The sequence below is a fragment of the Schistocerca americana genome, chromosome 7 (genome assembly GCF_021461395.2).
Source record: "Schistocerca americana isolate TAMUIC-IGC-003095 chromosome 7, iqSchAmer2.1, whole genome shotgun sequence".
NCBI lineage: Eukaryota > Metazoa > Arthropoda > Insecta > Orthoptera > Acrididae > Schistocerca > Schistocerca americana.
Window position 1 is genome coordinate 297,795,422 of NC_060125.1, and position 23,316 is coordinate 297,818,737.

The 23,316-nt window shown below is 37.9% G+C and overlaps 1 protein-coding gene across 1 annotated transcript in view; it reads right to left on the bottom strand.

The window, feature by feature from the left end:
• Positions 1–23,316, bottom strand: part of LOC124622890 — a 96,278-nt gene that overhangs the window by 12,196 nt on the left and 60,766 nt on the right. The window contains exons 3-5 of the mRNA XM_047148679.1: positions 17,993–18,177; positions 17,003–17,113; positions 10,002–10,186 (exon numbers count right to left, since the gene is read on the bottom strand). Coding sequence (XP_047004635.1) covers positions 10,002–10,186; positions 17,003–17,113; positions 17,993–18,177 — 481 coding nt within the window. The remainder of the gene's footprint in view (positions 1–10,001; positions 10,187–17,002; positions 17,114–17,992; positions 18,178–23,316) is intronic.

Sequence of the window (23,316 nt, forward strand, 5' to 3'; positions counted from 1 at the left end):
TTTGGTTTTCAGAAATTTTGGGGATAGAAAACAACTGTTTATATTGATAACATTGCTTTGAGTTAATTGCAAGAGAGTAGGCTGAACCAGAACAGGTTGACTTTGTGGGCCATGTATTTGCAACAATTTGACATAGAGGTGATATAAATAAAAGGAAAGGATAATATTATTGCTGAAGCATTGTCCCATTTATCAGAAAGAAGAATGGGTAACATTCAGAATCATCAAAATATTCTATAAGCAAGGGTTAAGGGAAGTAACATCTATTAGAAAAATTTGCAAATGACCAAAATGAAGACCCCTAGATAAAACTCATTAAAAATATTACAATTATGATAATTTTCCAAAAATAATACAATATTATCTGATTCACCAAGGGTTCCATTTTAGAAGTCTGTAGATAATCAGGAATGTAAAATATGTTTCCCAGAGTAGCATGTGGATATTTTGATTGATTGCTTCCATAAAATTTATAATCATTATGGAACAAGAAAACTGATTACTAAAATACAAGAAACAAAGCTTTTGGTGATACATGGAGGTGAGTAAAAAGAAGATTAGCCATATGTGATACATGTCAAAAGGTAAAAAATAGTAATATTCCATTAAAAGGTTTAAGGCATTCAGTGTTACCTTATGAACCAACAGAATTAATAGCAGTCAATTTTCTAGGACCTTTACCTACTTCTACAGGGGAGTGCAAATATATATTTGTAGTTTTGGATATTTTTGCCAAATGTGAAATTTTATCCTATCAAAAGTGCCAACACCATCAGTATTACTGAAAAATTTGAAACTGATTATTTTTCAAAAGTAGGTATTGCAACTGTGTTGCTTTGAAATAACAGACCTCACTTTACTTCAGAAAGATTTTTGCAATTCACAGTCCAATACAAAACTAAACATATAAAAATACCTACATGCCTCACTCAAGGCTATATGAGCAAGAGTAATGAAGGAAATCAACAAACTGTGTCACACCTATCGTAGTAAGAAATACTCTGCTTGGGCTGTCAGTTTGGGACATCATTAATAATTTGTGGTTTTGCACCATGCAAATTAATGTTTGGGGAAAAAACCTTCTAATATAATTTAGGAAGAAACTGATTCTCTGCTGTTAAGTAAATATCACAAGATGAAACAACAAAGACAGATAAATAAATGATGAAAAAGAAAGCAGCAGAAAGAAAAATGAGACTTTACAATACTGTAAAACCTGTTAGTTACAAATCTCATGATTGAGTAATGGTAAAAACAAAAGAAAAATTAAGCAAAGTGAATGATAAAATTACAAAGTTCTTACATGTGTACATAGTCCCTTTAAAGTCATCAGAGTGTCTCATAATAATGATTAAAAATGATGTGAAATCAGGTAAGTTGTTTGGACTGAAAATTAAATTGATTTAAAACCTTATGTGATTCCTGTAGGACATATAATACTAAAAGAATTAACCAAAATTGAACTCAATAAGATTCAAGACATTAATTTTACTCATAGAATAGAAGAATTACTAAAGAGTCATAATGTCATCCAAGCTAAAGAAACTGTGTGATAAATTTAGCCATGTACATTTGATAGATTTAAGTAAGATGAGTCATGATGAACATACAAAACACGGATTCCACTTAAACAGGAAAGGGAAGGCCAAGCTAGTTTCCCACATAAGCAAACTGTGTGAGAAAGACGGTGTGGAGAAAGCTCCAATTGCTCTGGGCTACAACAGTGAGACTTTTTTAGAATAATGGACCATAATAATAGTTTTCAGGGATGTATTTTGGATATGACTGAGTCCCGTGCATGCAAAGAAAAGCCAGGCAAGCCAGTCTGTGAAGTAAGGGCTCAGTCATTGCAGGTCAGTTCCAAAAAACCAGTGTTTGTAAAACGTCATAAAAAGTGTAACTCAAACAATTTTGATTTGTGCAAAATGGTAAATAAACAAGAAGGGATAACACCCTTAAAATTAATGCACTTAAATGTGCAATATCTCAGAAACAAACTAGACATTCTACAAATATTCATAGAGGAACACTTGCCACATGTACTAGTAACAATGGAACATGGGCTAAAATGCAGTGAAATAATATACTATAGATTAGAAGGTTACTTACTAGCAAGTAATTATTGTAGGCAAAACCATAAAGGTGGTGGTGTGGCAATTTATGTTAATAAGGATGTAGAAGCTAAAAAAAATTTCCTTTCTTGAACACCACACCAAAGAAGGATAGATTGAAATGACAGGTATTGTACTCCATAGTAATGATCTTAAGTTACCAAAGCATAAAGTGATTGGAGTCTATAGGCCACCAAAGGCTGATGTAATGCTGTTTATGGATAAACTTAGTAGTGTTGCTGGTCAGGCTGGTTCTAATGACCTTTCTATGTTAGGTGACTTTAATATAGATGCAAACTCAAATAGTATAGTAAACTTGAAACTCAGTGATGTACTGACTTCATACAACCTTGTAAATATAGTGAACTCTGATACCACTGTGATGGACACATGTTCCACAAGTATAGATTATGCTATAATCAACAAAGATGTTATAGATAACGTAAATTACAGTAACTTAGATTTTCTTTATTCTGACCACTTCTGTCAGTTGATAGAATACAAAAATTCTGTTGTGCCTAAAATAATAAAAATTGTGCTACAGAAACGAATGCTGAATACCTTAAATATTAATGCTCTTAAAGACAAACTAGTGAATGAGAAATGGGATTCTGTGTACCAGGAAAAAGGGTCGGATAAGAAATGGAATGAATTCTACTCAACCCTATTGCATCACTATGAATATAGTTGTCCAGTCAGAGAAATCCAGAAGGCAGTTATACACTGTCAAAATGGAAGTAATCCTAGACTAAAACTCCCAACAAATCTGATTAGGCTCAGGCAGCAACTACATGATCTAAAGCAGCTTCATAAAGCTACTACTGTGCAGGTTTTCAAGGAAACATACAATAGGGCCAAGCAAACTTTTAAAACTGAAATTGTCAATCTAAGGAAGTAGATTAACGGCAAAACAATAGAACAGTCTGACAACATAAGCAAAGCATCTTGGAAGCTGATTGACAAATACCGAAAAGGTCCCAACAAGATGAACATGGAACCACTCAGTATAAGACATGATGGTAACATTATAAAAAACCCAGATACTACATGTAATATTTTTAATAACTACTATATTTCTGGTGAACAATCACTGCATATTACAGATTCACTGATAGAGATCCGGTGCCATCTCACCCAGTGTACCGAATCTGAATTTGTGGAAGTGAATGAGCAGGAGGTTTGCAGGGCAATATACATGCTAAAGAAAAAATTTTCATCTGGATGGGATGGTGTATCCAGTGCTATTACTAAAGCATGCTTAAAATAAATTTCTAAACCTCTTACTCACCTGATTAATTGCAGCATTAGAGAAAACAAGTATCCAACGGTTCTAAAAATGAGTGTAGTGAAACCAGTGTATAAAAAGGGAAGTAAGGAAGAAGTCTCCAACTATAGACCAATATCATTAATTCACACTTTTAGTAAGATATTCGAAAGCATTATCCTTTCTCAGCTAAGTGCCTTTTTCACAAAACATAAACTGCTTGTAGATTCGCAGCATGGCTTCAGAAAAGAGCTAAGTACAACCACAGCAGTTACACAGTTCATCCATGAAGTTTACTGTCTGTTGGACCAGAAGACGCAGACTGAAGGTATATTTTTGGACCTGACAAGAGCATTTGATATGGTAAACCATAGGGTAGTACTTCTTAAAAAGCTAAAATCTTATTGTATTGGGGATCAAGCCATGAATCTTCTAACCATGTACCTGTTGAATCGTAAGCAAAGCACTAAATTGTCATACAAACTAGATAATAAAGTCATGAACTCCCAGTCCACCAGTGAACCTGTATTACAAGGTGTACCACAGGGCTCAATCCTTGGACCCTTTCTCTTCCTTATATATATTAACGACATCGTACAACCCATTAACTCCCATATTGTAAGCTATGCAGATGACATGTCAATCTTATTCTATGGGAGTGAATCTAAAGAGCTAGAATCTCTTGCTACTAGTGGTGTAACAGAAGTAACAAAATACTTCAATGATCAGGGACTCAAGGTGAATGTCACCAAATCTCAACTACCGACATTTAAAACAGGCAGTTTTCATCACAACAATATGAATAGTGTGTGTAATACCTCTGCAACAGAAAATGGTAACTGTAAATTCCTGGGTGTATATGTTGATGAAAATTTGCGGTGGACGTACCACATTAATTTCGTATGCGGAAAAGTCAGTAGTGCCATATATCTCCTCAGCCAGCTCACAAAGATAGTTCCTAGTCAAGCACTGAAATTAGTATATTATGGAGCACTTTATCCCTTTCTCAATTACAGAACTGAACTATGGGGCTGTGCAGCTGATGTACATTTAAAAAGAATACTACTACTACAGAAAAGAGCAATAAGACTTATACATGGGATGTGACATAGAGATTCATGTTGTGAAGTGTTTGTGCAGCATGAATATCTGACAATATATTCTCTGTACATCTTCAAAATAGTTGTATTTTTATAAGTCAACGAACAGAAGCTATCAAGGGTAGTGATGTACACGATCACAACACTAGAACAAAGTGTAACTATTTCCGTAACAGAGCAATGTTAAAAATAACTGATAGAAGTCCATATACCAGTGGTTTTATTTGGTATAACAAGCTACCAAACTCTCTAAGAATGTACACGGGAAATGTTTTTCAACCAAAATTAAAATCTTTTCTAATAGAAAAATGTTTATATTCTTTCAATGAATTTTAAGATAGTGATTGTAACACGACGCATTAGCATACCAGTTGTAATGTGATAAATGTAAAAAATAGACATAAGAAGCAACATCTACAGAATATAGTGTATTTTATAAGTATAAATATAACCATAGTATTAAGTCTGATGTTTGCAAAAGCCATCATTACGATGGCTCTATGCGAAGAAAATGTAAATAAATAAATAAATAAAAAAGGTAGAAGAATCAGTACTCTTTAGTGAATACACCAACTGGCAATAAGTGCTTCCTTACCTGAGTGATATCATTTATCCTTTTCTGATCCACTCATCTATATCTACCCTTTAAAACTATTTATAGTTACAGATTTCTTCACACACACACATTCTGACTTGGTCCCTTGTGATATCTGGCAAGGATTATATCCTCCAGATTTGGGGCACCGCATCCAACCAAAAAGAACATTTGCAAAGTTAGTAATAGGAATCTAATTAATTTTTTATGTCATTCCTTTGTTCTTGATAAAAGTATTACAATTACAGATCAATCAGTAATCTTTAATAGCTCTGTTACAATACGTTTCACATACACTGACTCTACTCCCTCTTGACTGAGTGACATTCGTGCTTTGATACCCTAGTTCTAATCCTACACTCTCTTCAGACATCCTTTTGCAGTTCCTTTGGTGTCAGCTTTATCTTTGAAAACCATTAGTACCACTTATATTTTTCACTTACAGCTTTATCATTTAAAGTCCTCTTCAAAAGGGGCTGATTTCATATGTCATGTTTAAATTATATTCCATTCAGTTCAATATATATTAGCATTACTTAAAGTCTTCATCAAAAGAGGCTAATTTTGTATGTCATGTTTGTACTATATTTTATCTTTTTCAGTGTGTCATGATCGCTTTAAAGTCCTCTACAACAGAGGCAAGATCATAAATTATGTTTCACTCATGACAGTATATATATCAACATTGCTTAAAGTCCTTATCAAAAGAGGCAGGTTCATGGCCACATTCATAGTGTATTTTGTTAATTTTTGAATATTTCATAGTATTTTCAAAGTCCTCCATGGCAGAGGCTAGTTCACAAAAATTACTATAATTATCATTATGCCTATTTACTATTTAAATACCTCATCAGTGGAGGCAAGTTTCATTACATATAACCCAAAAAAATTAATATATCCATAAAAGTTTTACTCAAATATGGAACAGAATTAATGAATTTACTTTGACTAACAAAGAGGCAATGTACATAAATGATCAGAACTATCACTTCTACTAATAAACTGATTTTTTTTTTTATTACGTATGAAAATATCTTTTTTTCAATGAAAGAACTGTCTTACTTTGCTATCATTATTGTCACGCTTAGTACTGATTCTGTTTGCTTTTATATATTACTTACAATAATTTTACACTAGCTAATAATAACTTGCCTCACTCGGGTTTTAGTTTTCTGTCAGTAGTTGATACTGATTGATTTCATACAGTACAGGATCCTCAGATGAATTTGGGAATTCAATTCTGATAGCATTATGAATTTGATTTGGATGGATTTTCTCTTTAAGCCAAATTAAATCATGTGAATGTGGCAATCCTCTCTTTTGATACTCAATTCAGGGTGCATACGCCCTGGGAAATCTGGGAAAAACCCAGGAATCTTTTCATTTGGGAGAAAACTGGGAAAAACACATTAATTTTGTAGAATTATATGAATTTTTCAGTGTTTTAGTTTTCAGTTAAATTTTTGCACTTTTGACTGGTAAGAACTGGTACTATAACAAACAATTATACTGTATCCCACTACTGTGGAGTAATACTGCAGCAATAAAACATAAATGAGAGAAAAAAGAAAAGAAAACTTAAGTTGCAAAGGAAATGCACCATTTACAGCAACAAAACACAGTGTATAACAAGTGTCAGCCAACAGCAAAATGTGTCAAAGACTTTCGGACGACAACTGCAATACTTCATAGTAACAAACTGAATCCGATGAGTGTGACATTATAACTCGTTACATTACATTCGTTTGAGCTCCTGCCAGTGGGCTCATGTGCATGCACAGTTGAGTCGTGTATGAGTGGCACCTTCTCCTCCTCCTGGCTGTTAGCTGTATCAGCAGTAGCAACAAGCAACTACATGTTACCTTGGCTGCTTGTTGCTACAACCAATAGAAAGAATGGAAGTGTCTAAATTTCTTGGAGTACATATTGATAGCAAAATGAACTGGTCCTTCCATATACAACAGACCCTAAAAAAATTGAGCTCGGCTATGTATGCTATCAGAATGATGTCTTCCATTGGAGATTTAACCACTATGAAGTGGTGTCAAATGGTCAGGAACAAAAATTTTTAACCATCTCCCTGACCAGATGAAATGTTTAAGAGAAAATGAATCTCTTTTTAAAGCAAAACTAAAGGAATATTTGTTAAATATGTCTGTTTATACATTAGAAGAGTTTTGTGATGCAAAAAGGGAAATAGCATTTAGATAGAATTATCCATCTTGTTAACAAAGAAATGTGCTTGCAATTTTTCTCCAAATTAAAACATGAAATTTTGTATTAACACTCAAAGAAATCTGCTGTTATATGTACAATATCTGTTTTCCCTCTAAACTTTGTATTAACTATATGCAGTTATGTAGAAATTTTTTATATATTTAATGAATTCTGTTTTGTATCTTTTTGTATGTTTGTTGTTTTGCTGAAAACTCCCTGCTCTTCCATACCACCAATTGAGGCTTTGTAGTTCATGTTACATTCATGATCTGGAATCCCTTTCACACAACTATGACAAAATTTGCTCATCATTTTGTGACAGTCCACCCACTTTATTTCTTTGTTTGTTGTCCTCAGTGTCAATGTACTGTGTTGCTATACTGGCTGAAAAATTGGGGGGTGGAAGTCAAACACAGACTACTTTAAATGATGTACCTGACAGGTGCACATTTGTGTTTCACAGATGTTTACTTTCATTGTTCACAACCCCTAATAATACAGTTACATGGCCAGTGCACTACTGTTTAACTTTTGTTAAGTCTCATAAATAGGTTGCAAGCGAACATCCACAAACTGCTTCAATAGTTTACTGTTGTACATCTACGAGCAGTAAAAACCTAACAACACAGTTCACAAGTCTTGCAGAATATTGCGGTATGAATTGAACAGACACCGTCATTGTTTTAGCACACGACCTAACTGTGTTACACTTATTTCACAGTTAATTTGATGCATTGTTGTTGTTCTAACCAACACAGGTTCTAGTCTGAATCTCAGCCATGGACTGACTGTCACGGGACCAAAAATCAGGCCTACATGTCCTCACAATGATAGGCACTGAAAGTACACAATGTTTGAAGTTTAATTTACAGAAATTACAATTAAAACTTAACTCATTAAATTAACTAAATACATCAAAAAATTGGTTCTTTTTATCATTTTCTTCTACTGCAACAGTTAGGCTGAATTATTTGTTTAAATGGTGAAGTTAACAGCTATAGTTACACTCAGTAAGCCATAACATCTCTCAAATTTTGCTGGAGGCGGTGGAAGATTCTTCATTGGACAAAGCATTTTTACTGCCTCCTGTCCCCTACCAATACAGCGCATGCTATATGCCACCCTCAAATTCACATCATAACCTTTGTTTTTAGACGTCATGCAAGACACACCAACATTGCATTTGCTGCATATCACATATAAGTTCATAGCCTTTCCTGGCACTCTCATCTTCCACCACAGAAACACACTGCACACCAAAGCAATGCTTGCAAAAAACTTTGTCCAATATTAATTGTGACAGTGTGTTGACATCAGCAATAATATTACATGAACCTTCAGATTCACAGTCTCCATTTTCATTACCACCAAAAAAGACATTTCCTTCTTGAAGCACTCAGCGGTGGTTTGTTTACTGGCTCTAAGAGGTTGCAGTCTTGAGCCACTGGTGTAACATTTGTTGTAGCACCCTTTACTGTGTATCTGATGCCCTGGTGACATTGTTTATGGTTGAAGCAACAAATTCTAGGCATCTTGTGTAATAATATGCCACAAAAGAACACAAAACAATACAGACAAATGAAAATCATTTCGAAATTCACAACACCACACTGCAGGCCTTTCAAAACAGAGAAGAAACAAAAACAGTGATCAAAACAATGCAAATTAATAGCAGCAGGGAAAGTATCAATATCAACAGTCCTTTGTTTCACACATTACAATCTCTGGCACACACATAAACATTCAAATTCTACAGAGTGAAATACTCTTACACATGACAGAGGAATGCTGTGCAAAGGGGTGTGGCACTACATCTTGGTACACTGAAGACCAAATAACATGCCTTATAATCTCTCAAATATGTATGTTTTATACATCAAACTATTCAGGCATAGTTTTGGAAAATCAATTTTTTTTTAATTTTTGACGTCCTATCCCATTAAAAAGAACAGACTATTACTCACCACGTAGGAGGCATTGAATGGCAGATGGACACATTTAAAGTACATTCCCAAGTAGCCTAAGCAGTTGTGTTCTGTAGCCCAACTCGATTAAGCCCACAGATGACAGTGTTTATGTGTCTTCCTAAGTATGAGGAAGTACTTTATCCAATAGTTTGGTCTACTTTTGAATACTTTAAAATCTCCCGTCAGCCACAGAATACCTATGAGACTCAATTTCTACGAGGTGACTAGCAATCTGTTTCACTGCTATCCATCCTCAAACTTGAATGAGACATTATATGCCCTGGTAAAGATGACAATGAGTTACTTGTAATGTGCATGTATTACTTGTGTGAATGGTAGATTTGATCAAAAGATGTAACTGTCTCACTGCACACAAGGATGTTGAAGAATTTTTTTTAACAGCTTTGGGATTCAAAATGTTGAAATTCCAGAGTATATACTTAGAACACATTGCACTTCCCTTTTCTATCATGTACATTTTATTTCCTTTCTTTGTAATTGTGTGTTTGTTATTTGTTGTCTACATCGAACATGTGATCAGAGACAATCAGAATAAAAGAGAATATTTTATTCCATTTAAATCTTAATCCAGAGCTGAAATTAAAGGCATATTAAATTTTCTGAAAAGGAAGGTAGGGACTGTGAAACAAATTCACCGAGGCTGAAGTTTCTCTGTCCACCCTGCAGTCACACTTCCAATAAAAGCTGACCTTAGTGTAATTGTTGTATAAAGAAGTGGTGCATTACCTGCAGAAGTCAGGGTCAAAGAATAATCCTGTGGAACATTCTCTAGTATTTCTACATTTGTATGAGCATTCATGTGAATCCCATGCTTTGATATTCTGCTGACTCTTACATTTGTTTTCCTCATCTGTATTTTGGCATACACAGGCACATTCATTGGGTACATATTTCTGTAATTTGTTGCAGTCCTAGAAGCATAGAAAATACAATGAATATTTGTTACATCAACTTTAGTTAACAAAAGACAGGCCATTACAAACATGCCAAGGTAATATAGTCTGTTTGAAAGTGAAGAGTGAGCAGTTAAGTCTCAACTCTCTCAACCACACCATGTCACAAGGAACACGTACAGACAGTTTCACAAGGTTTAAAAGTATGCCAACCCACATGCAGACATGCCGACATGCCTAGGTAATTTTTATTTTCCACTAAAGACATTAACACTATACTGAATTATTAACTGACATAACAAGTGGAAAAAACACCCATGAATAGAATTCACATAAATTACCCCTGTCCTACCAGATAATGATTCTTAATCCTCCTGTATGGCAGTAGTTGTGTTCTGCCAGGAAAGACCACAACTTGCTCTTCACAAAATAACTATAATGAACATTAAATGTGGAATTTGTTATTTTATACGCAATTGTTACAATTAATGCTACAGTTGAAAATGGTTTCCAAATATTTTCTTTCTGCAAAAGTTAAAATATTATAATGAAATTAGGAGAGTACCTTTGAATAACTTTGTTTCTATTTATGTAACTTAAAGCAAAACTTGAGCAGATTCATGACTGTTGTTCTGCCAACATATATATATATATATATATAAAAACACAGATGATGTGACTTACCGAACGAAAGTGCTGGCAGGTTGATAGACACACAGACAAACACAAACATACACACGAAATTCAAGCTTTCGCAACAAACTGTTGCTCATCAGGAAAGAGGGAAGGAGAGGGAAAGACGAAAGGATGTGGGTTTTAAGGGAGAGGGTAAGGAGTCATTCCAATCCTGGGAGCGGAAAGACTTACCTTAGGGGGGAAAAAAGGACGGGTATACACTCGCGCACACACTCACATATCCATCCACACATATACAGACACAAGCAGACATATTTAAAGACAAAGAGTTTGGGCAGAGATGTCAGTCGATGCGGAAGTGCAGAGGCAAAGATGTTGTTGAAAGACAGGTGAGGTATGAGTGGCGGCAACTTGAAATTAGCGGAGATTGAGGCCTGGTGGGTAACGGGAAGAGAGGATATATTGAAGAGCAAGTTCCCATCTCCGGAGTTCGAATAGGTTGGTGTTGGTGGGAAGTATCCAGATAACCCGGACGGTGTAACACTGTGCCAAGATGTGCTGGCCGTGCACCAAGGCATGTTTAGCCACAGGGTGATCCTCATTACCAACAAACACTGTATGCCTGTGTCCATTCATGCGAATGGACAGTTTGTTGCTGGTCATTCCCACATAGAATGCATCACAGTGTAGGCAGGTCAGTTGGTAAATCACGTGGGTGCTTTCACACGTGGCTCTGCCTTTGATCGTGTACACCTTCCGGGTTACAGGACTGGAGTAGGTGGTGGTGGGAGGGTGCATGGGACAGGTTTTACACTGGGGGCGGTTACAAGGATAGGAGCCAGAGGGTAGGGAAGATGGTTTGGGGATTTCATAGGGATGAACTAACAGGTGAACTGGAAAGCAACTGGAGATCTGGTGTGAAAAAGGCGAAAAGGTGTTGGTTACAGCTGGGCTATGTTGGTCTTGGGTTGGTAGACAATGATGTGCACAAAGGTTAGGTGGTTGTGTTGCCGCCAAAACACGTTAAAGGACGGAGAAATTCGGGAAAATTTCGAAAAAACTGTGTGTAATGTACTGAAAGTAGTGGTTTTGTTCACCTTTATCTCTCCCCATATATTTTTATTTTCATTTTCATTTCAGCCTCATGTTACACTTTCCACCTTCTGATACCATGTCACCCTCACAACATCCCCACAACGACCCCATTAAGTTTTATTTACATTCCCTCCGCAAACATGCCTTCGCCCTAGCCAGATTACGCTCCCATATTCTATTTTCTCAGGCTTGTCTAACATTTGGCATTACCCCCAAAGGCCTCACACTTAAAGTTCCCATCTCTGGCTGCAACCCTTCTTTTCATCAGTCCCTATACCAGTTCCAAACTGAACAATCCATTGCCCTCACCCACCTAATCCTTCACCTACACATCAACTCAGCCAATGAACACACCCGTCAACTCCTATCCTTAATAAAAGTCCTTAATCTTTCCTCTCCCACATCCACACCGGCTGTTCAGAGCATCCTCCTACAGGCCAACCATAAATTAGAACAGCATGCCACCCTCCACCTCAAAAAACTATCCAATCTCCTGGTTTCCCACCTCCGGAAAGGCAACTCACTCACCCTTCACAACCTTTCCAGCAAACCTCAACCTCCTCTCATTGCACACAAACCCAGTCTCTCCCATCTACTCAATCTCCCACTTCCAGCTCGACTCCCTCCAAAACCTCAAAATTCCGATCAACACAATCTGGAACCACAACACCCTAATTCAGTAGTTAACCTTTCCTCCAAACCTCTCTCCCATACGGAAACCTCTGTCCTATCCAAAGGCCTCGCCTTCAGCCCCACTCCCAGATTCAACCAAACAGCCCTCGTCAAAGATTTACTGTCCTACTCTCGTACTCTCTGCTGGAAATATCACTTTGCCACGAAGAAAAATGATCCTAATCGTACTCCTAATGATCCAACTCCCCAGGACACTATCCAAATTGAACCCTGCCTGGAACAGTTCCGTCCTCCGTCACAGCGGGACCCACCTCCTCTTCCTCAAAATCACCCTCTCCAAACCTTCCAGGAATTTCTGACTTCCAGCCTTGCATCTCAATCCTTCTTAAAAAACCTTAATCCTACTCCCAACATCACCACTGCTGAAGCCCAGGCTATCCATGATCTGAAGGCTGACCGATCCATCGTCATTCTTCCGGCGGACAAGGGTTCTACAACCGTGGTACTTGATCATCGGGAGTATGTGGCTGAGGGACTGCGTCAACTTTCAGACAACACCACATACAAAGTTTGCCAAGGTAATCCCATTCCCGATGTCCAGGCGGAGCTTCAAGGAATCCTCAGAACCTTAGGCCCCCTGCAAAACCTTTCACCTGACTGCATCAACCTCCTGACCCCACCGACACTCCGCACCCCTACCTTCTACCTTCTTCCTAAAATTCACAAACCCAATCATCCCGGCCGCCCCATTGTAGCTGGTTACCAAGCCCCCACAGAACGTATCTCTGCCTACGTAGATCAACACCTTCAACCCATTACATGCAGTCTCCCATCCTTCATCAAAGACACCAACCACTTTCTCGAACGCCTGGAATCCTGACCCACAACTTATTCACTTTTGAAGGCCAGACATACCAACAATTAAAAGGAACAGCCATGGGTACTAGGATGGCCCCCTCGTACGCCAACCTATTCATGGGTCGCCTAGAGGAAGCCTCCTTGGTTACCCAGGCCTGCCAACCCAAAGTTTGGTACAGATTTATTGATGACATCTTCATGATCTGGACTCACAGTGAAGAAGAACTCCAGAATTTCCTCTCCAACCTCAACTCCTTTGGTTCCATCAGATTCACCTGGTCCTACTCCAAATCCCACGCCACTTTCCTTGACATTGACCTCCACCTGTCCAATAGCCAGCTTCACATGTCCGTGCACATCAAACCCACCAACAAGCAACAGTACCTCCATTATGACAGCTGCCACCCATTCCACATCAAACGGTCCCTTCCCTACAGCCTAGGTCTTCATGGCAAACAAATCTGCTCCAGTCCGGAATCCCTGAACCATTACACCAACAACCTGACAACAGCTTTCGCATCCCGTAACTACCCTCCCGACCTGGTACAGAAGCTAATAACCAGAGCCACTTCCTCATCCCCTCAAACCCAGAACCTCCCACAGAAGAACCACAAAAGTGCCCCACTTGTGACAGGATACTTTCCGGGACTGGACCAGACTCTGAATGTGGCTCTCCAGCAGGGATATGACTTCCACAAATCCTGCCCTGAAATGAGATCCATCCTTCATGAAATCCTCCCCACTCCACCGAGAGTGTCTTTCCGCCATCCACCTAACCTTCGTAACATGTTAGTTCATCCCTATGAAATCCCCAAACCACCTTCCCTACCCTCTGGCTCCTATCCTTGTAACCGCCCCCAGTGTAAAACCTGTCCCATGCACCCTCCCACCACCACCTACTCCAGTCCTGTAACTCGGAAGGTGTACACGATCAAAGGCAGAGCCACGTGTGAAAGCACCCACGTGATTTACCAACTGACCTGCCTACACTGTGATGCATTCTATGTGGGAATGACCAGCAACAAACTGTCCATTCGCATGAATGGACACAGACAGACAGTGTTTGTTGGTAATGAGGATCACCCTGTGGCTAAACATGCCTTGGTGCACGGCCAGCACATCTTGGCACAGTGTTACACCGTCCAGGTTATCTGGATACTTCCCACCAACACCAACCTATCCGAACTCCGGAGATGGGAACTTGCTCTTCAATATATCCTCTCTTCCCGTTACCCACCAGGCCTCAATCTCCGCTAATTTCAAGTTGCCGCCACTCATACCTCACCTGTCATTCAACATCATCTTTGCCTCTGCACTTCCGCGTCGACTGACATCTCTGCCCAAACTCTTTGTCTTTAAATATGTCTACTTGTGTCTGTATATGTGTGGATGGATATGTGTGTGTGTGTGTGTGTGTGTGTGAGTGTATACCTGTCCTTTTTTCCCCCTAAGGTAAGTCTTTCTGCTCCCGGGATTGGAATGACTCCTTACCCTCTCCCTTAAAACCCACTTCCTTTCGTCTTTCCCTCTCCTTCCCTCTTTCCTGATGAGGCAACAGTTTGTTGCGAAAGCTTGAATTTTGTGTGTATGTATGTGTCTGTTTGTGTTTCTATCGACCTGCCAGCGCTTTCGCATAAAATAGAGGGAAACATTCCACGTGGTAAAAATGTATCTAAAAACAAAGATGATGTGACTTACCGAACGAAAGCGCTGGCAGGTCGATAGACACACAAACAAACACAAACATACACACAAAATTCAAGCTTTTGCAACAAACTGTTGCCTCATCAGGAAAGAGGGAAGGAGAGGGAAAGATAAAAGGATGTGGGTTTTAAGGGAGAGGGTAAGGAGTCATTCCAATTCAGGGAGCGGAAAGACTTACCTTAGGGGGAAAAAAGGACGGGTATACACTCGCACACACACACATATCCATCCACACATATACAGACACAAATGTCTGCTTGTGTCTGTATATGTGTGTGTGTGTGCGAGTGTATACCCATCCTTTTTTCCCCCCTAAGGTAAGTCTTTCTGCTCCCGGGATTGGAATGACTCCTTACCCTCTCCCTTAAAACCCACATCCTTTCGTCTTTCCCTCTCCTTCCCTCTTTCCTGATGAGGCAACAGTTTGTTGCGAATGCTTGAATTTTGTGTGTATGTTTGTGTTTGTTTGTTTGTGTGTCTATCGACCTGCCAGCGCTTTCGTTCGGTAAGTCACATCATCTTTGTTTTTAGATATATATTTTTTTTCCCTCCCTCCCCCCCCCCCTCTCTCTCTCTCTCTCTATCTTTCTCTCTCTCTATCTTTCTCTCTCTCTACCTAATTATCTCCCCTTTTTTCTTTTTATCCCATGCTGGAGCTACACTGAAGGGCCTAATATCATGTAGGCCCCAGTAAGCATGCAGAACTGCTGCAACACAATGTGGCATGGACTCAAGTAATGTCTGAAGTAGTGCTGGAGAAAATAGATGCCATGAATCATGCAGGGCTGTCCATAAAACCAGAAGAGTGCAAGGGGATGGAATCTCTTGTGAACAGCACATTGCAAGGCATCCGAGATATGCTCAATAATGTTCATGTCTCCTGTGTTTGGAGGCCAGCGGAAATGTTTAAACTCAGAAGCGCATCCCTGGAGCCACTCTGTAGCAATTCTAGATGTGTGAGCATTGTCCTGCTGGAATTGCTCAAGGCCATCAGAATGCACAATGAACATGAATGGATGCAGGTGATCAGACAATATGCTTACATACATGTCACCTGTCAGAGTCATATCTAGACATATGAGAGGTCCCATATCACTCCAACTGCACACGCCCCACACCGTTACAGAGCCTCCACCAGCTTGAACAGTCCCTTGCTGACATGCATTCATGTGGTTGTCTCCATACCCATACACGTCCAGCTACTCAACACAACTTGAAGTGAGGCTCCTATGAGCAGACAACATGTTTCCAGTCATCAACACTTCTATGTCAGTGTTGACAGGCCCAGGCAAGATGCAAAGCTTTGTGTCATGCAGTCATCAAGGGTACATGAGTGGGCCTTCAGCTCTGAAAGCCCATATTGATGATATATTGTTGAATGGTTAACTTACTGCCACTTTCTGATGGCCCAGCATTGAAATGTGCAGCAATTTGCAGAAGAGTTGCACTTCTGTCATGCTGAATGATTCCCTTCAGTCATCGTTGGTCTGTTCTTGCAGGATTTTTTTTCTGGATGCTGCGATGTTTGAGATTTGATGTTTTACCAGATTCCTGATATTCATGATACACTTAAAAATCCCCACTTCAGCGCTACCTCGGAGATACTGTGTCCCATCACTCACATGCTGACTATAAAAGCATGTTCAAACTGCCTTAAATCTTGATAACCTGCCATTGTAACAACAGTAAATGGTCTAACAACTACACCAGACACTTGTTGTCAGATATAGGTGGTGCCAACCACAGCACCATATTCTGCCTGTTTATCTGTATTTGAATGCGCTTGCCTATACCAGTTTCTTTGGCACTTCAGTGTATATTTATATCAAGACAGATAACAGTCCCTTAAAGTAACTTATTTTACAGATTTCAAATAACAGTATGAATTGGATTTTATTTTATTCATACCTTCTCTTTAATTATACAGCTGCACTTGCATTTAAGGTGCCGTTCCACAGCAACAACTTCTTTACGGTGCTGCTGTAAAAATTTTCCACCTCTGAATTCTGTAATGTAGACCTGTAATGATAGAATATTTATATAGATTTTTATTTGTCAGTCATTACATATTTGCTGTAAAACAAACTCTTTGTGGGACAAGAGCTATGCAGCAGGCTCAGAATACAACAATTGTTTTATTTCTTTGCCACTTGTTTGTGATTAAATTTCAGAAAAAATCAAACAAGTATTCTGTATGTTGCAGTGGAGCAATACTTCATTTCAGAATTTGTTGTTAATTACTTGGCAACTTCAGTTGCGATACGATTTTTTTGGTACAAACTGTAAGCAAGTAAGATTCAGTCTAAGCTTTCATTTGCTGTAGGTTGTATCACACCTTTGTTTTTTATGTACTTTTCATTTCACTTGTGGATTATTATATATCAACTTGCATAGATAAGTTATAATCTTAAGTCTTGACATTCTTTTTAATTTTTTGCAAATTTTGAACAAGTTCTGCCAATGTCCCATACTAAATTCTTTCAGTTTTATTCTAAGTGAGATGGGTGGAGATCACAAACCTCTGGTCACTTAATTTATACTTGTTGACAAAGGCTGAATATTAAGCAGGTCCCATTTCATTACCCTCCAGGAGCTTATAGCTATTTGTGAATTTTTCATTAAAAGTCTTTTGTGTTATTAATTGTCTCAGTTAAAAAGCAGGTCAAGTCACTTGAAAACACAATGCATTCAAAATTTTACATTCTGGGCCACGTATTTTCCTTTTCTACATTTTTGTGACATCTAACAGGAATTTATAGTTTATGTTAAATGTCTTCCATCACATGTATTACTTCTTTGTGTACATAACAATATCTGATGCACCAGTGTCAATTTTGGTCTTATTTACTCACCACTATCTCATTATTGACAATTATAATTCAGTTAACTTTTTTTCACCTGAAAATTTACTATTTCACTGTCTGTTGGTTGGCAGCTGAGCAAGCTGTGTCTGCAACACCCTCCACATCTTTCAATCCGCGTACATGATGTGTGAACGATCTCAAATGGATTGTTATTCTGGTAGAGCTGCACTATCTGGAGCTCAGGTTCACACACTGCTAGTTTAGCATGCTGTATTGCCTCTGTAAAAAGAAAATTTATTCCTTAGCATGAATTAAATTCCAAAAATAGAAAACTTGCATAATGAGAGAGAGATAGCCTTAATACTACAGTAATTAAACATAAATCACTTATTATATTTGTACTCCCTAAATTTACATGATTTTATTAAGAAATCAATATTTTTAATATTTATATCAGGCTCATCTGAACTGTGCCCCTGGGGCGCTAGCGCCCGTGGCCAGTGCCCCGGCGAATTTGTATGTTGCTGCAGTGGCCGAGCCGTGCCACTTAGCTGGCCGTGCAGACCGCCCAAACACCAGCCGATAGATATACTTGTTTCCCCTTTTTCCCTTTGGGCAGAGGACGTCTCACAAATGCTTCAGCTACAGCTGATCGACCTACAATGCCATATCCACCTGAAGGGCCGCTTTCTTATGTGTAACTTCCTAAAGCTAAGAACCGTTCATTCCTTGGCGATAAAAATTTGACCAATTCCTAAAGTTAGCAGTCTCACGGAATATTGTACCAAGCCTAGACAAAATCGTTTCCTTGAAAAAGAAAAATGTGTAAAATGTTAATTGTCTTCTTTAACAATGTTGACTGAAAGAATAAAAGAACTTTATAACCTTAATTCTATTTTAATAAGTTTTCAAACTTTGTCAGTTAAAATTATTATGTAAAAAACAGTAAACTAAGAATCCGATTTCTAAACTCTGAAAAGGGATACAAAAAATTGTAGCATGAAGTAAAACAAAAAATACTTACTTGTAACTACTAACAGTAAGAATGAGACTCTATATCCCTTACATAAAATTAATTCTAAAATAGAATATTTTGTTTACGTTAGATCTGATCATGGGACAGTCCAGCGCAGAGCAGTGCTGTGCGGTCTCAGTCTCAGTCTCGGTCTCTCTCTCTCTCTCTCTCTCTCTCTCTCTCTCTCTCTCTCTCTCTCTCTCTCCTATGGCGACACTAGCGACACACGGTCGCGGATGGGGCGCTGAACTACACTGTCGCCTGATTTATATAGACAACTGTCACTTCATTATGTATCACCAATACATAATTCTAGTCTAATTTTAAAAATCAAACAGTATGCAGATGTTTATTATTAATTCAATTCAGTTCAATTTATTAGCGTCCTTGTAGTACATCATCGAAATGATATAGGACTTGTCAACAAACATTACAATTTAAAATACATATACATGAAAATTTGTAATTGAATTTACATGTCACTTAGACATTACAATTTTAATAGAACTTTTAGAACATTAACATAAAAATACACAAGTAGGATAACAATGTACAAAAAAAAAAAAAAGTGATTCTCACATCAAAGATTATTTACATTCTTACATTAACAGTTTCACACTTTCATAGAAACAGCAAGTATTTAAATGTGAGCAATTACACATATTTAGTATGTCAGGGAAATATTAACTGCGCTTTTATTGTCAACGATTCACAAACTCTTCAATACTGTAAAAACTATTGCTCAATAACATGTTTTTTAATTCTCTTTTAAATATGTACAGTTTTGGTATTATTTCTAGTTCTTTGGGGAGAGCACTGTAGAGGATTTTGGGTTGGTATAGTACACTTTTGTGATACATAGCTGTTTTATGAATTTCTCTGTGGAAATCATTCCTATTCCTTGTTTTGTAGTTGTGAAATTCTCTGTTTAATGTAGAAAATTCCTCGTGTTCTTTTAAGAAACATATGTTTTCATATATGTATAAAGATGGTAGTGTCATGATTTTTAATTCTTTGAAAGCTTGCCTACAAGAGTCTCTATATCCTATACCTTTTATTATTCTGACTGCCTTCTTTCGTAGTCTAAATGAGTGTTTTGTTAGACTGATGTTCCCCCAAAACTGTACGCCGTATCTTAATAAACTGTGCATGAATGAGAAATAAACACATAACACTGTTTTAATATTACATGAGCTTTTAAGCATTCTAAGTATATAACATGTTTGACTTAATTTTTTGTTCAATGATATTACATGCTTTTCCCATCTTAAGTGTTCATCAAACCATACTCCCAAGAATTTAGTGTATGATGCTTGTTCAATCTTACACTTAACCAGTTCTACTGTAAGGTTAGTTTTTATTTTATTTGTAATATGTCTGAAGTTGATCCACGTTGTTTTTTTGGCATTCACAATGAGTCTGTTTTCATTAAACCATCTGTCTGCTTTGTCTGTTGCTAATGTGACTTTTTCCTGTAAGTCAGCTTCACTATTTGCTTTAACAAACAAACTTGTATCATCAGCAAACAGTACTGCCTCTGCTTCAGATAGATGACTTGGTAGGTCATTGATAAATATTAAAAACAGTAATGGCCCTAATACAGATCCCTGGGGTACTCCATACAAAACTCTCTCGAATCTTGATGAATATGTCCTATCTGCCTGGTTTATCTCCACCTTCTGATACCTGTCTGACATATGATTCAAACCATTTGTGGGCAACTCCACGTATCCCATAGGCATATAACTTCCTAAGCAGTAACTTATGGTCGATGACATCAAAGGTCTTTGATAAGTCTAAAAACAATCCACAATTTAATTCCTTTCTGTTTATGGAATTTAGAACAAGTTGCAAAAAATTGAAGATAGCTGTTTCAGTTGATTTATTTTTACGGAAACCATTTTGCGCATTAACCAATATTCTATTCTTAATAATTATTGTGATCTCCCTGATAATCGTCATGAGCCTCGAATGTGCCATCTATCAGATGATGTAATACTGTACTAGTTTTGAAGAAACATTGCTACTGATTTTTTTTCAGCAAGAGACTCATATGAACACAAATTGGTACCTATAAGGAGATGGTATCTGTTCATCTTCATATAGTTAAGGCTAACTGGCCATTGACCTTCTTCTTCTGTGCTGGATGCATACGCATTGCCCGAACTCTTATGGGACTCGGTAAGATTGTCTGCCTCAAGTAAAGAGTGTAGTGGGCAGGGGCACTACGAATGTAGTGTGTGGACATTAAGTTGCGAATGTAAGTCTCACAGAGAGCATACAAGGGATAAATCTCTGCAGTCACCCTATCCTAGGTTCAAGTCCCAGTTGGGGCACACATTTTCAACTGCCCCTGTTGATGTATATCAATGCCTGTCAACAGCTTAGGGTCTTGATTTAATTATCATTTCAAATGGATATCAGTTGAACCAGATTGTTATGTTAAAATTCAGAGAAGGCCAGAAATTTGAAAGCTGAGAAAACAATGTTTACATGGTCTTAAAGAAACAAGACTCAAAGTTGGATTCTCTAAAGAAGAGGATAAGCTTTCAGAAAGTGAGCCTAAGCTTCCATTTTACCATACAGGTAAGAAATTCCCCACAGTATGTGTACAAGAATGTAAAGAAACTTATAAACAGTACCCAGTGAGTGCCTCTTAGTAGGTATGAAAGAGGCAAGGAGACATAGAGAACTATGCTACATTCTTGCTAATCTGGACCTCAGCAGTCCGGTCTATCTGTAATATGGCGCAAGCCTCTAGTCCCTCAAGCAGAAATGACGCTTGCAGTAATGAATTCTCATGTGCAAAAATGTTGTTAGTTAATTATAATCTTAAATAATGCTATACCTGTTTGAAATTGTGTCTTTTGTAGCAGTTCAGTATCATGGCTTCTAAACCTATTATGCTAGACCTAAAGCCGAAACTGGAGACAAGTATAACTGATTTTCTTTGCAGAAAGCCATTACTGCTGTGTACAATAATAAAACTGTAAAGCAATGTGTATCACAGGGCTCAGTATTGGGACCTCTACTTTTTCTCCTGTATATTAATGACTTGAGCCTGAATGTAGATGCACACAAAATAATAATATTTGCTGATGACACAACTGTATTCCTCAAAGGAGAGAACACAGAGGCTGTGCAAAAAGCTGGGAACAGAAAGACAGCTTCCATGAACTTTCACACAACACAAAATGCAAATTCCTCTCAGCCACTTGTCACTGTAAATAACCAGCCAATAGATACTGACACTGTTTTTAAATTCCTGGGTGTGTGGGTTCAAGATAACCTGAAATGGAATACACATACAGGAAAGGTAAATGCCAGTACTGGCTGTTATGCATTGAGTGTACTGAAATCATGTGCTAGCCTGAAAACAGTAACCAGCACATACTGTGCTTACATACAAGCCCACCTAAAATATGGTGTGATATTCTGAGCAAATTCTCCAACTGCCCTGAGCACATTCAAAATCCAGAAGAGAGCAATGGCAGTAACGGCCAAATAACAATAAAATTATTATTATTAATATCAAAGGAACAGAACACTTGGAGTACAATACCGCACCCATCACCAAGTACTGTATGTTGTAACATTGTGCAGCCACAGTGTCAGAGCTAAAAACCAACCAAGTTTTATTCTGCTTCCACAAGGAGAGATTCACAATAACACTGAAGTATAGAACACTAGTTATAGAACACATTAATATACAGCCTCCTGGGTGAACATACTGTAAGAAAGTCAATATAAGTGTTGCACAGGTTCCAACACAATGGGATTATATTGGGTTGTTGTGTCAATGGCACAGCACTTGCTGTGCTGTCTGTTCAGGTTGTGTGGCGATCTCTCTATGCTTGCAGTGGAGGCATTTCCATTGCATGCTGTTTGATTATGCATGCTCACACTATAGGCTAACAACAGAAAGAATTACCTACAAATATTTTAAACACTGTGACTGAAATAAAACTTGAAGCATAGAGTAGTTCCTATACAAACTGATGAAATAATCTGAAAAGAAATATTGTTAATAATTATAAAGTTTATAGCCCATGCAATCTGCTGCAATTACTTACTGTCAGAGCAGTGACAACACAATTTGTACTACTTGCGATGGTTTGCCTTCTTTAATTCTTTGTTTGTTGTCCTCGGTGTCAACATACAGTGTTGCTACACTGACTGAAAAATGGATTGTGGAAGTACAACACTGACTACTTTAAATGATGTAGCCAACAGGTGCACATTTGCATTTCACAGTACTTTACTTTCACTGTTCACAAGCCCCCCAGTAATACACAGTAATATGTGGCCAGTCCACTATTGTTTTAACTTTCCATAAGACTCATTAATAGTTTGCAGGCAAAGCTCCACATACTGCTGCAATAGTTTACTATTGAACATCTACG